The sequence below is a fragment of the Xyrauchen texanus genome, chromosome 3 (assembly GCF_025860055.1).
Source record: "Xyrauchen texanus isolate HMW12.3.18 chromosome 3, RBS_HiC_50CHRs, whole genome shotgun sequence".
NCBI lineage: Eukaryota > Metazoa > Chordata > Actinopteri > Cypriniformes > Catostomidae > Xyrauchen > Xyrauchen texanus.
In genome coordinates this window covers 20,545,787-20,560,803 of record NC_068278.1, presented here as the reverse complement: position 1 = coordinate 20,560,803, position 15,017 = coordinate 20,545,787, and the positions used below count along the sequence as shown (strand labels likewise).

Genomic DNA, 15,017 nt, shown 5'->3' with positions numbered 1-15,017 from the left:
TCTTGGAGTGGAAGAGGAAGAGAGGAGATGCAGGAGTAGAACTTTTAAATCCTTTAATTACATAAACTGGAGTGGAACAGATACTGGAGTGGAACAAACAGTAGTAATCGATGGAGTGGAACAAATACGGGAACAAACACTAAATCTAAACTTAGCACAACGCAACACATAAAACATGACACTTCAAGGACTGACAAATAATAATTAAAAAAAACTTATTTACAGGTTAATCATTTTATTTGAGGGGGTCTACTAGAATAGGTTTACATGCTTTTAATGTTCAAAAAACACATATTTTTCTCATACTGTACATTGGTGCAGCATCTCTTTTCATCCTCTGTCTGAAACGCTCTGTTTTAGCTCCCCTCCTTTCCGAAAAGGCCAGTCTGCTCTGATTGGTCAGCTGTCCCGGTCTGTTATGATTGGTCAACTGCTTGGAGCGTGTGTCAGAAATGTAACGCCTCTTACATTAGCTGAGTTTCAGCTTAACGTACCCCTTAGGCAGGCATTATGCAAATGTGTTACATAGTGACATAGCTAAGTCTGTATTGGCTGGACTGCAGTGGGAAAGACTAAATCCCTTTGGCATGGTCTTTGTGCTTTGTAACTTTGCAGACCTGTTACATGCACATACAGCTATATTACACACTAAAGGAAAGGTAAAATCCCAAAAAGCATAATAGGGCCTCTTTAAAGAAGGCATATATTTGTCATCACCGGTCTGTAAAAAAGGGTCCATAATGTCCTTCGGTTAGCTCATTAAAGGGATAGTTCACCCAAAATGTAAAATTCTGTCATCATTTGCTTGTCCTCATGTTGTTCCAAAACCACATGACTTTCTTTCAAGGAACATGAGGGAAAATGTTAGTTAGAATTACTGCCTAAGTCACCGTTCACTTTCATTGTATAGAGAGAAAAAAAGCAGTGAAAGTGAATGATGACTGAGGCTGTCATGCTGGCTAACATCTCAGTTGGGTGAGCAATGTCTTTCATAGTGACAAATATACACATGTAATACATAATCCCATGTCCACCCATCAACAATCACTTATCTAAGCAACAAACTGACCTGATGAATCTGTTGTTGCAATCTTCCTCTTGAATTCTGCTCTGTGCGGCTTGAAATCTAAAAGCATTAGCTTGAAGCACCAATTCCCACAACAGAAGAGCGTGATAGAGAGGATGTTGATGCTCAGGTCACCGTTATTTATCGCAACTCGCCGTTTACTGAGGTAATCTTGTATGTGTACATGTGTGTGGGTGATTCACGCTGGGGTGGATGGGCTTTTTCTGCTTGCAGTTGTCTAGCTGAATGAATAATGCATGAGTATATTCAGTCATCCAAAGAGGCACCGCCTGCTCTGAAAGCACCGCACTCAACCGACTCCAGCAAAAAGACTTCTAACAGAAATAAAGATGCTAGATTGGACCAGGGTTTTATTGGTCCACTTTAAGATGAGCGCTGAGCTGTGGAGTACAGCATATGAGACATAGAAACAAGAGTCCACGCCCTACAGCATCTGAGGAAACATCACTACGGAGAGGTCTAACATGCTTATAGACTCATTCTATCTCTCATACACTCACACAATCACTCTTGTGCTCTATTAGATGGCACCAAAGTGTGAGTGAGAGCTTTCTGAAAGATTTATGTTGATTTTATTACAGTAAAGTATGTCTGTGTGTGTGTGTGTGTTGAGGTGAGTGTAGTGTGTAGTAGCTGTGGGTGTTACAGGGTCTGCAAAAGACGCTCTCTCTCATACACACTTCACTCACACTCTCCTCCACATGCTTTGCAGACTCTCCCACAAATCTCCCTGCTATTATGCCTCAGAAACCCACCTCATGTAATTTCTTCACATCATTACGAAAGCTAATGGCTTCATCACTGCTTTAAATCTGTGAAAAAGAGAAGACATTTTCATCTCCTCCTCCCTCCGTGCCTGCTCATTCATGTGCCAGTGAACGGTCTGCTGTCAGAGAGCTGGGAATTCTGGGAGTGTCCAGCAAGAGACATCTGGGAATTTTGTGAGTGTTCAGGAAAAGCTCTGGCAATTCTAGAAGTGCCTGGAAGACAAAGCTGGGAATTCTTTGAGTTTCCAGAGAGAACTGAGAATTCTGGGAGTATCCAAGAAGAACACTGGGAATTCTAGAAGTGTTTGGAAAGAGATAATTGGGAACTCTGGGAGTGTTCAGAGAGTGAACTGGGAATTCTGAGAATGCCTGGAAGATTAATTTAGGACTTCTAGGAGTGTCCCAAAAAACATTGGGAATTCTAGAAGTGTTTGTAGAGAGAAGTAGGAATTCTTGGAGAATCCATAGAGAGAACTGGGAATTCTGGGAGTGTCCAGAGAGAGCGCTGGGAATTCTGTGTGTCCAGAGAGAGATCTTGGAATTCTGGGATTCTTTGGAGAGCTTACTGGTCATGATGAGTCTGAGCATTCAGGACTGCACCAGTGCCCTATCCTGCTTTGGCTGCTGGAATGGGCGAATGGTGGGCTTCAGCACATTAACATGTCAGCATGTTGCTTCATATCATTTATGTCTCCATCCTGTCCATTTCCATACAAATTTTTTATGTTTTTCCATTGCTGGGGGATTTCCAATTTGCTGGAAAATTTCTCCATTCAGATAATTTTATTCATTAGTCTTTGATTGAAAGGGAGCAAAACTGAAGCATGTTCTTGTTTCAGATCCTGTAATATTTTTCTTTGGAAATGCAGTTTTATATGTGCTACATTCTAGTTGTAATTTAATGACCTGTTTAATTTGTCACTGACCATTAGTTAAGGCACTTTATTTAATTAAATCTGCCACAACCCTGGTGTCAGCAGTTTTAGTGTGCATTCCTGGGACGACTGAAACAAGACTCGCAAGACATAGTTTACTGTGACTGAATAAAATTACATATGGATGCCGATTGCTTTTGATTAAGTTCCTATACTTAATTGACCTCTCTTTGCATTGTGCATGTTTTCAAATAAGATAAAAAAACAATTGCTTGTGTCACACAGTCAGTCTATACATAGATTTGTTTGTTTCTAAAAACATGGCTTAAACAGGAATCACACATTTCAGTGATGTTGTCTTGGAGTTTGGTCGCCTGGGCAGTTATGTGTGTTGGTAGTAATTTGCAGTTGTCTGCCTTGATGAGATATACTTCCTGATATTATGTAGTTATGTCTGATATTTGCAGTTATGCGTGATAATGTGCAGTTATGCCTGATATATGCAGTTTCTATTACTTCAGGTGTCGTGACAGGGCAGAATAGAATTTTCAGAGGCTACAACAGCAGTATTATTTTCAAAACAATCAACGTATTATATGTAATTGAAATAGAAGTGTGTATGTGTGGATATCAAAGACTTTCTGTATTTGCACAAATGGGCGTTACATAACACTGGAATTTTTCATAGTAATTTGTTTTGGAGTTTTTATGATGTTGGATTTTATAATGCTTTATTAGATGTTACCAGTATCCTTTCTTATTAGTAAGGTTGGGAACTACAAACCAGGTTTGTTTGTTTTTTGAAATGTGAAGTTACAAAAGTGCTCCTCTTTATATATGCTTTGATGTGTGTGTGTATTGTTTGCAGGGTGAGTCAGGCTATGGTTCAGAGAGCAGTCTACGCCACCATGGCTCCCTGCTGTCCCTCACCTCTGCCACCAGTGCCTTCTCTGCCACCTCCACATCCTCCTTCAAGGTGAGTATCAGCCTCTGCCTCCACAGACAGAGCTCAAACACTGCTTGTAGCAGTGTGGATTGAAGAAATTTGCACCAGGTATATATACTACAGTACATTGATCAGTAATTCCATTAATCCACAAAGCAAAGTAATTCACATTTGGTCATTACTGATAAATATACTATTGTGAGATGTATTTACTACTGCTTGATAAAAGTTAAAGTTCAATATGATGAAACATAAAGAGTACTGGGGCTGTTAAGCTTAAAAAATTATTTAATTCACTGTAAATGTACAACACCGGTTCATATGTCCCGTATGTATAGCATTTTTGGTAAATAGCAAACTGAAATAAGTTATTTGTTGAAAGTCTTCCCCTCCACCATAGCTCTCAAATCTCATTTGCGCTTGTGTGCAATTCAAAGCATTTAAATATGTCGCGTCACCATCGGTCACAAAAATCAATGATGTTTCAGTGTGCACAAGTGGCAAGGAAATTTGAGAACTGCAGAGACCTGAACTCCATAAATATTTATTTGATGCATTTTAAATCATTACAGAAGGGCTACAGCCTGCGAGAAAAGCTAGCGGAGATGGAGACCTTCCGGGACATTCTCTGCAGACAGGTGGACACACTGCAAAAGTATTTTGACAACTGCGCAGACACTGAGAGTAAAGATGAGCTCCATAGGGACAAAGGTGAGGGAAAAAAGTTTTTGTTACAGGTCGTTTTATTTTGCCGAAGGACCAATTTGGCTTCAATCAGGAGAAAAATTACCATTATAATTCCTGTTTTAGAATAGTCCTTTTTCACACTCTATTTTATATTGTGTACTTTAAAGAAATGGTTCACTCAAAAGTGAGAATTCTGCTATTTACTCCCCCTTATATTTGGAGATGTTTGTTAAGGACTGACAGCCTCAGTCACCTTTCACTTTAAGTGTATTGAATAAAGATGCATTTAATCCATTAGTCCCCCACTGTTTACTAACTGCAAACTAATTTCCACAGAGGAAGGTCACACAGGTTTTGAACAACAAAAGGGAAAGTAAATACTAACAAAATATCCATTTTGGGTGGACTATCCCTTCAAAAAAAACTGTAATGGACTGGTGCATCTTTAAAATTGTTTGAATATATTTTTTTTGTTTATTATTCTGCTAAAGAGGCTGCTGTTTTTCCTGCATTATCTGATGAGGAGGCAGATTTTCCCACTTTACGACCAGATGGGGACTACCTGCTGAACAACAACAGTAGCGAAGAGAAATGTGAGGCCTTGTTTTATTTGCATCTCTGTCTCTAGCACATCTTATGCTAGTGATCCTGCAGGAATGCAGTCTGGTTCTCATTGAGTCGTCATATCCTTTGAGTGCATTGTAAATACCCTTTGATGATCATCGAACATCTTTGGGTTCAGAATTAGATAGCATACTAAGTATACACCATGCAATAAGCTACAGACTGCACAACATACAAATAGTAGTAGCAACCAAAATGTGTTTGTAATATCTAAGAGTTTTTTCTCTTATAATGGTAGCAAGTAGCCACTGATAATTATTGATTGCAGTGGTGAATAGTTTATTTATGTCTTGAACTGAAAGCTTTATTTTATCCCTTAAGGCTTGATAAAATCAAACATTTGGCTGATCTAATGCAGATTTAACTAAGTGACTTTTTAATTTCACTCACAAATAGAGCCCGGTTTCATTTTTGCTGCTGTTTGACACTGATTTTGCTTGTTTTACCCCAGTATGTCCCATGGACAGCCTCAAAGGGCCCATAGGCATTGATTTCAAGGGTGAGGCCATCACATTCAAAGCCACTACTGCAGGAATCCTCTCCACACTGTCACACTGCATCGACATATTTGTCAAACGAGAGGAGAGCTGGCAGAGACGACTCGATAAGGTAGTGAAAAGCTGTAATTAAAGGGGCATTTTTGGACATCATTAGAGACTATAAAGGGTCTACTTTTATTTGTGTACACTCACAATAACAACAAAATCTTGTGTTTTTGTAAAATAAAGAAAATAAAAAGGGTGCGCTTTCAGCTGTCTCTGTCACAAAAACACGTCACAAAAATGAACTGAAACTCCACGAATTCTTATCACACAAACATGAAACGTGTCTAAAAAGCTTAAAATGTCTACTTTTAAATAAAACTATTCCAATTTAAAACAAATACTCTCCTGCAATGCAATCTGTTTGAAACAAAGCGATGTACATTTTTTACCGGTCCATCTCATTATCTGTAATGTGATCACACCCACCAGCAGAGCACGCCATTCATACGCTAATGTGGTGAGACGATCAACGCAAATGTACACGCCCCCGACTGTGAGGTTGTAAACACAACACAGCTCAACTTTTCTGCACGTTTGCTACGACACACAGGCGAGAAAGCTCTAGGATATTATGGAAGATTTAACATTTTCCTCAGAAGAAGAGTGGGACTCCGATGAACGTTTGTATTTTGAAGAGAGACTTGATCGAGCTGAGGATCCAATTTCAGACGAGTAAGTCAATTAGTTTTCATTAGTTGACATCCTATTTTATATATACATGTACATGTAAATTGTATGCTGTATGATATAAATATGATATGTAATATGATATAAAAATAATATGAATGTTTAGATTATATTTTATCTAGGGTTTAAAATGCCTCATTATCATCAACAAAGCTTGTGCTTGCAAATATGTGTTCAGGTTAAATGAGTAAAATGCCCTTTAAATATGACCATATTAGGAAATCAGCATATTATAAAGATTTCTGAAGGATCATGTGACACTGAAGACTGCAGTAATGATGCTGAAAATTCAGCTTTGATCACAAATTGCATTTTACAATATATTCAAATATAAAACTGTTCTTTTAAATTGTAAAAAGAGTTCAGAATATCACTGTTGTTTCTGTATTTTGGATCAAATAATTCAAGTCTTGGTAAGCAGAAGAGACTTCTTTTAAAGTCAGATTACTTCTTTTAACTTAACTTGATTTGGATCATTAAGTCTCCTCACATTCATTCTCTATCCCTGATTGATAGGCCCAGGGGAGATGTCTTTGTCTCTCAGGTGTAAATGACCTCCATATTCATGATAGTTCACGCCTCCTCGCATATTAACTTTCTAACACTAAAAATGTCTTACAAAAGTTAAATGACTAAATTGTTTTGTATGAATGAGTGATCAGGATGGATTTCACATCAATTTGTAGCAAAAACTGTAGGCTACAAGGTGTTATATGACATTATTTCAGTGACATAAAATTTTAGTTTTTTCAAAAACCATGCATAAACGTTATTTTCTCAAAAAAAATTTTTATTTAAAAATAAATATCCTGCACTGTCCTCTAAGGGGGCTCTATAAATGTCAGACACACTGAAGAAGATTTCTGAAATTCTTGGGCTTGTGTATGTATCCACCTTTTTTTAACTTTCCGATCAGATGGATATTTCCTTTTAAAGCAGCACGTAACCGGCAAAGTTAAAATTCTTGTTTTACCGCAGCTGTTGACTGACAGGTGGTCACATGCGTTTTTGACCACATTCGTTTGTGGTTTTGTGATCCCATCACAAAGGTTTTAGACCCCATTTAGACCTGTATTTTAGCACTGACCACATGTGATTGGATCACTTGAAACACATCTTAATACCATGTGTAAACTGAGTCAATTCCACACGTACACGTCATTCGCATCTAATTGTAAAGCTCTGCTCACACTTGCCTGACCAGTTTTTCCATGTATAGACCAGTCCCTGCTAAATCACAAGCCAGGAACCAGCTCCTTAAATTCCAGCTGCCACGGAGAAACAAGACGGGTGTGAGGTTTTTTTTTTGTACTGGGAACAAAACTTTCTCCATTGGGACTTGAGGTGCCTGTTTCTGAGGATTGTGTTGTGATGGTAGTGATTGGATTTTAGAGGATGACTACAGTGTACCGTGCTTCTGCATTGAAGCCATGGCAGAACTGTGTGGCCGGGTCTCTTCAGAGTGCTAATGAAAACTGGATTCCTCTGAGTACACACAGCAACTTCTACACTGTAGGTTTGCCAAGCTTGTGTACAATTCACTGGCTCTTTGCTGTTGTTTTCTGTTTAAAAAAATCCAAAAGAGTAAATACTAAAATCGCATTGAACAGTTTGCCATTTTTTTCTAGTCTGAGTGCATTCATTTTTATTTTCACCTGAGCCCTGTCATTGCCTTTTTATTGTGCTGGTTTAGTGAAGTCAAGTTACCTCCTTTGACAGTTATCAGCTGTCATATTAGTTGGGTGTTGTCAGTAATTGTCTCATGTGACATCTCACATACAGGTATATATTTTCAGTGCTTTTAGCAAAATCACACCTTGGAGTTTCAGAACAGATCTGGCAAACTTACAGACATGTATGCAGAAATTACTGATCCAAATTTGCCCAACTATAAGATGTGGTCTTTAGTAGTCAAATTAAACAGTTTGTTCCAACAGTGATTTCCAGTGGATATGCTTTTGAGCTATGTTTTAATTGCATTGTCGCTGACTCTGCTTGCAAATATTATTTAATGTAGTCATTCAGGTTTGTTTCCTTTGAGTTGTCAGAAGAATTTGTGAAGATCTCACCTTGAACTTGGGGGTGGTTGGTGGTGATAGACAGTCAAACTGGACATGCTAGATTGGTCCTCCTGTCTCATTTCATTGTATTTTGGCCAGGGACTGAATGATTCAGGTCCCATTGACACCTTGTATTAACATCTGTTTTGGGTGATCTGATCACCCAAGTGGACCAGAACGTTTAGTTATCCACTCACCAAAACATGTTTGGGGGTTGTCAGAGATTCTTGACCACATTACATTTGTGGTCAACACTTATGAGACGTGTCTGGGACAACAAACAAAGACTGCATACTAAACTGTCAATCAAATAAAAGTTTAGAACTTTGCACTAAACATCTTTAATTTGCCTGATATAAACATGCAATGATAAAGTGCATGTGAAACACATGCAGTTCGGTTAATACTGGTACTTGACAGATATAACAATGGACATTCCAATCGAAACGTCATGTTGGTGCATTTTGATGCAGCGATGCGTCACTTTTTTCTGACGTCAAACAAAGAATGTGTAAACTAGTTAGTCCACTCGAGTCTTCTCCTGAACTCTCCGTCACTCATTCTCACTTCATTCGGTGTAACAAATTGAAGACTATTTTTGTAAACAATATGGCGGTGCTCATACTGGCAATCGTGTTCTTAATCGTATTCTAATTTATCATTATCAATCATTATAAACATCTTAAAATTTTTAGATGATATGTTTAAGTATATTAAATTCTTTCTTCCAGTAGGTCTGCTGTCAAGTGTAAGGCAATATTTCTAAATAAGGCACGCATTAAATAACTTGCGCAGGGGAATTAGTCAGTACAGTAAGGACTCACATGTGAAGAGTTTAATTATAATAAAACTAAAGCGTTAAAAAGTGAAAGTAATTAATCATGACCCTGGACCTTAATAAGGAATATTCCTACCATTGGAGCAATTCATGCTTGGAAGTACCATCTGATTTCAGCAGAGGTCAGTAAGTGATTCTCCAGCTGTATAGGCAATGCGCAGCTGTACAGACAACAAACCATACTCGGGCTTGTTTGATGTTATTGACAGTACAACACGTTCTTGCGTTCAAACACAGCTGGATGGTGCACAATTCTGAATGCAGGGGACTCGAGGTGTGTTTTTCTAGGTTTCAAACAACATTTAACTTGAGACCACAACCTAAAAAGTCTGTGTTTATGACGAGACACAACCAAAGTGAGACGTGAGTCCATCTGATGCATGCAAACGTGTCCTTTTAAAAGCCTGTATGATAAATCTATATCTGGAAGATTGATTAAATGAATTACAAAATGGATTGCCACTTTCATACATGCAACCTAGTAAGTTGCAGTAGAATTGATGAATTACTTCTACTGGTAATTGTACTACATCTGCTATTTACACATGCAATGGTTTTTTTTTTTCCCGTTTGCAACAATCAGCACCAAAATTCCATTAAACTTTGAGAGAGTTATTTTATCAGTTGATACATTTCTTCATTCACTCATATGAAGAGAAGTGCTTTTAGGCTGGATTATACTACAGCACTTCTAAAAATCTGAACAGAATCTAAAAATACTTGGTATCACACACTTACAGACTATGTAAATGGCTACAGACAAAAACTGGGCATCACACAAAAAAATAGGAGCACTCTGTCTGTCAAGTTGATCCGATCACAAGCTCACACAGAAGGCTGTACTCTGAGAGACTCATGTATGTAAACAAACATGGATGTATGGGAGCACTGCCATTGATATGGGAGCACTGCCATTGATGTTGCTGCTTCTCTTTTCCGAGTCGCAAAGAAACGGACCGAGCGCATTTGGGTGCAAGTTAATGATGTGAGTGGTGTAAAATGAGTGGCATTGAATGTTTTCTCCACTTTGTGTACTTGTTTGCCATCTCCATTTCTTTGTGCTTCAGTGTCGTGGCCGCACACGGTGAAATTACATTGGCTGCTCACCATAGAGTTAGATTTGAGTTGTGGAGCATCATATACTACGACATTTCATCTATAGTCAACTCTAAAATATTAATTACTTTTATATCCTCTGACTGAATTTAATAATTTCAATAACTGTCAAATATTAAGACATGTTTGGAATCCAGAGTAACTGAATCACCTCCACCTTAAGTCAGCACACCCTGACCTCGTAGGTGGACAAACTGTTAGTCTTATGACTGTTTACACACAGCATAAAAACTGACATTTTCAGTTAGTGTTACAACTTCTCATTCAGGGAAATAGCTTGTGCTAAATTTACAGATATTTTCATATTCACACATGATCTCTAAACTGAAAATTGTAGTTAATTTTCTGGAAAAGCCTGTATGTGTGAAACTGACTAATGGTTGGCTTATGTTCAATAACATGGAAATCAACAATATATTGTCTTCTAAAGCCACTTTTTCTATTGTCTTATCAATGCTTTACTCGTCTGCCACAATAATGTAATGCTTTTTAATTATCTGAATTATTATATTTATGACATTTTATATTTATAATTATTTAAATACTGTATAACTATAATGATTTAATCATTATATTTTGAATTATTGTTATTTGAGGGCCTTTCTCAGCATATATTTCTACATGTGATTAAATCAGCATATCATGTAATTAATTCAATTAAAATGTTAACCCTTTGGATCCCAAGAAAGTACATCTTGTAAGTCCCACACACTGCCACACCTTGCAAAATTCCTTATATGCCTGAAGAAGGTTGTAAACCAGAAGGATATAAATGTTTCTGTAAATAAAATGTTATGAATTTTGTGAAATGCAACAGTGTGTGGGACATACTCATTCCTTTATACACAATTATTTGCTTCCTACACACTGGCCTTCAACCATTCAGGTGAGCAAGGGGGGTTCATGTTTTTTATTTTTGCACTGGATGCTTTTTGAGCAAATAGTTCCAGGCCTAGGGAGTTCGTTTTGATATAGTAAACCTAACTAAATCCAACATTTTTCCTTGTAAGGAAATTGAGAGAAGAAGACGGGCTGAGGATGCCTACAAAGCTGCATTGACAGAGCTAAAGAAGAAGCCTCATTTTGGAGGACCAGACTATGAAGTATGTCCACAATTCTTTTCCTGCACCTTTCCTAATATTGCCTCACACACATTCATTTCAGACTCAAAATTTTTCTCTGTGTTCATTGTGTCTGTGCAGGAGGGACCGAACAGTCTCATCAATGAAGAGGAGTTCTTCGATGCTGTGGAAGCCGCGTTGGATAAACATGACCAGATTGAGGAGCAGGTAGATTCAGAATAATTTATTTTAAATAGATAGGCTGTTATACATCCTACAAAGGATGTTTAAAGCATATTATTCATTCATCTGTTTAATACCCAGGCACTCATAGACACAGTGACTGATCATGTGGTTTTGTTATTCGCCATTAGATGTAATGGCCCCATTTCCTTGGTTCAGTAACATTATCAAGACTTTTCTGTTGAATTGTAAATATGTACAGAGGCATTATGTTGAGAATACTAATTGGTAAGAGATGTGGTCTAGCAGTTAGGTCACATGCTATAATGTAAACTACCAATCAAAGTTTGGGGACACATACTCATTCTTTATGACTATTTTCCATATGTGGCCAAAATGATAAACAAAGTAAAACTGTCTTATATTTTAGCTTCTTCAATGTAGCCACCCTTAGCCTTGATAAAATCTCTGCATACTCTTTTCTCATTCTCTCTCAACCAACATGCTGCAGTGTACATCTCTAGTCTATAAACTACTGTAGATACACAGCTTTTACTTATTTCAGTTGCATTAGTGTACTTCCATATTTAATTGTTGCTGTCAACTTTTGCAGTCCCAGGCAGAAAAGAGCAGGGTATCTCGGCACATGTCTCTCACCCCAGACACCTATTCCTCCATCAGTACTCAGAAATACTTGACTAAGGTACGGCAGACCTCTCAGACTCACCCCCACACACACACACACACACATACATACACACACACAATGCACTCACTCCTTCAAAGCACTTCTAATGCTTCATGACTAATTATTATGCAGTTCTGTCATTGCTACCAGGGAATCTGATCTGTGAAATATTGGCGCTTATGTATTTTTGATATTGCCTTGTTCTTCCTGCTGAAATTCGATTTACAGTGGCAGACTGCTCTTTATACTCTGGGTGATGATGAGATTTTGACTTCCTATCTTCCTCTCTTTCTTTTTAACTTGTTTCCCTCTGGTGTTCTTTCTCTTGGGTTCAGCCTCGCAGTCATACGTCCTCCTCGTCCTCCATAGACCTCATAAGTGCCTCTGATGATGTGCACAGATTCAGTGCTCAGGTAGAGAATTATACTACTGCACAAGTATGGATGATTTGCAGGCATATCTTTATTATTTACTTAAACGCATGACACAAAAATGTGGTTTGTTCTCACCTCTCATAACATGACTTTCTGGAATATGTGAATCTGATTGGTTAGTTGCTGCGTTCAGTGGTCATCTTTTTGGTGTGATTGACCGTTGGTCCAGGCAATTTCCTACATAGTTTGGCTAGACACTGTGGCCTCTTTCTTTACGCTTAATAAAAACATTTTAACTAGATAAAATAAATATTTTATGTCTATTTACTCTAATTAATGTAATTAGCCTTGTAATAAGCGAGATATTTTACAGTCAGAAGGTCATTATTGCAAAATAAGTCCTTTCAGGGTGAAATAATAGTTGTTGTTTTTTTCGATAACCTTCTGACTGTACATTATTTCTTATGTAAAGCTCTTACATGTATATTTTTATTTAAACCTAAAAACCTCTTATTTGCCCATCCACAGGTGGAGGAGATGGTGCATAGTCACATGGCATATTCCTTACAGGATGTGGGTGGAGATGCTAACTGGCAGGTGGTCGTTGAGGAAGGCGACATGAAGGTGAGATTCATATTCTGAATGAATGGATTTTCAATATTAACTCTTTAGGCTGGTTTCACATTACTCATAACTTGTTTCTTCATCTGAAGTCATTTCTGATTCAGTTCTGCCACAGAGCTGAAGAGAAATGCAAAGGCATTGTTAAGATCTTAAGTTTGGAAATTAATAAATATTAATCTTTAATTATGTTGTTTTGCCAAAGCCAACATAATGTTATTCTACTAATAAATTAGTTTTTTTACATACAAAATCCTTAGCTTTTAAGCTACATCTACAGTGAGGGAAAAAAGTATTTGATCCCCTGCTGATTTTGTACGTTTGCCCACTGACAAAGAAATGATCAGTCTATAATTTTAATGGTAGGTTAATTTGAACAGTGAGAGACAGAATAACAACAAAGAAATCCAGAAAAACGCATGTCAAAAATATTATAAATTGAATTGCATTTTAATGAGGGAAATAAGTATTCGACCCCTCTGCAAAACATGACTTAGTACTTGGTGGCAAAACCCTTGTTGGCAATCACAGAGGTCAGATGTTTCTTGTAATTGGCCACCAGGTTTGCACACATCTCAGGAGGGATTTTGTCCCACTCCTCTTTGCATCTTGTTTTCCTCAAGATGTCGCTGAAATTCCAGACATTGTGTTTGAGATATGCTGTTCCTTGACCATTAATACCAAGTCAGATGCACATAATAGTTTCTGTTAAGACTGGAGTTTTGACTTTCAGGTGTATAGGAGAGAGGTTGAGGAGAACGGCATTGTGCTTGATCCTCTTAAAGCCACTCATGCTGTCAGAGGGGTCACAGGTCACGAGGTCTGCCACTACTTTTGGGACACAACTTTTCGGAATGACTGGGAAAGTATGTGCACTTTGTTCCAATCCAGATTTTTTTCTCTTTCTGGTGTAATATTCATTATGATATCACATTCTATGGCCACGTAAACACTACAAAGTTTCAGGAGTGACAGTCACATTTAAATGCGGGAGTGACTTCCCTAAATTATCATTCCATGTGTGTACAGAGCACAGGAATCACTACTGGAATTGCAATGACTGATGAGTGATAACCATAGCAATGCTGTAGTAACAAGAATACCTTCAGTTTAACCCATTTTGTGCTCTATTTTTGAACAAAGAGATTATCCAGCAAAGATGCATTATCATCATCTGGCAATGTTTAGCTAGCTGCCGTTAACAGAATCTCTGTGTTTTCTTTGGATTGTAATGTACAGGTTACTTTTAGACAGACACATCTCACATGCAACATTAATCATTTCATTAACAACTTGTAGGGTGTGTGTGTAAATAACAGGTTTAAGTACTAAAAGGTGAAGTGACAACTGAATTAAGTTGCTGTTTGTACGTGACCTATATGTGCTGTATTTAAATCTTAAGAAGCGGCTGTCTCTTGATGTTAAAGGGTAGTTAATGTTCTTCTGAGTGCTCTTTTAAGACTAGAACATTCAAGACTGCCACATTTTCATTATTTTGCAGCAACTGTTGAAAGCTTTAAAGTGGTTGAGACGCTTTCTGATCAAGCAGTCATCATCCATCAGACACATAAGGTAAAACTTTTCAATAATAAAGGGATTTTTTTCTTAAATGTGGTCATTGAAAGAGTGTTAGATCATTTCTTTTTTGTTTTCTCTCTTTTAGAGGGTGTGGCCTGCCTCTCAGCGGGATGTGCTTTATTTGTCAGTTATTCGTAAAATTCTCTCAACCAATGAGAGTGATCCAGATACCTGGCTGGTGTGCAACTTCTCAGTGGATCATGACAGCTACCTAGTAAGTACCTGGACTGCCACGTCGTCTTTTCCCACTTGATGCAATTTGATATTATACATGCAAGCT

General features: G+C 37.8%; 1 protein-coding gene across 3 annotated transcripts in view; it reads left to right on the top strand.

Annotated features, from left to right (window-relative positions):
• Positions 1–15,017, top strand: part of cert1a (ceramide transporter 1a) — a 29,380-nt gene that overhangs the window by 10,232 nt on the left and 4,131 nt on the right. For 2 of the 3 annotated variants that reach the window (XM_052101636.1, XM_052101628.1), the window contains exons 4-15: positions 3,598–3,705; positions 4,248–4,386; positions 4,854–4,955; positions 5,438–5,595; positions 11,243–11,335; positions 11,435–11,521; positions 12,090–12,179; positions 12,500–12,577; positions 13,067–13,162; positions 13,893–14,025; positions 14,661–14,731; positions 14,823–14,951. In XM_052101636.1, the coding sequence (XP_051957596.1) occupies positions 3,598–3,705; positions 4,248–4,386; positions 4,854–4,955; positions 5,438–5,595; positions 11,243–11,335; positions 11,435–11,521; positions 12,090–12,179; positions 12,500–12,577; positions 13,067–13,162; positions 13,893–14,025; positions 14,661–14,731; positions 14,823–14,951 (1,284 nt within the window). The remainder of the gene's footprint in view (positions 1–3,597; positions 3,706–4,247; positions 4,387–4,853; positions 4,956–5,437; positions 5,596–11,242; positions 11,336–11,434; positions 11,522–12,089; positions 12,180–12,499; positions 12,578–13,066; positions 13,163–13,892; positions 14,026–14,660; positions 14,732–14,822; positions 14,952–15,017) is intronic. The other variant, XM_052101644.1, reaches the window with a different exon arrangement.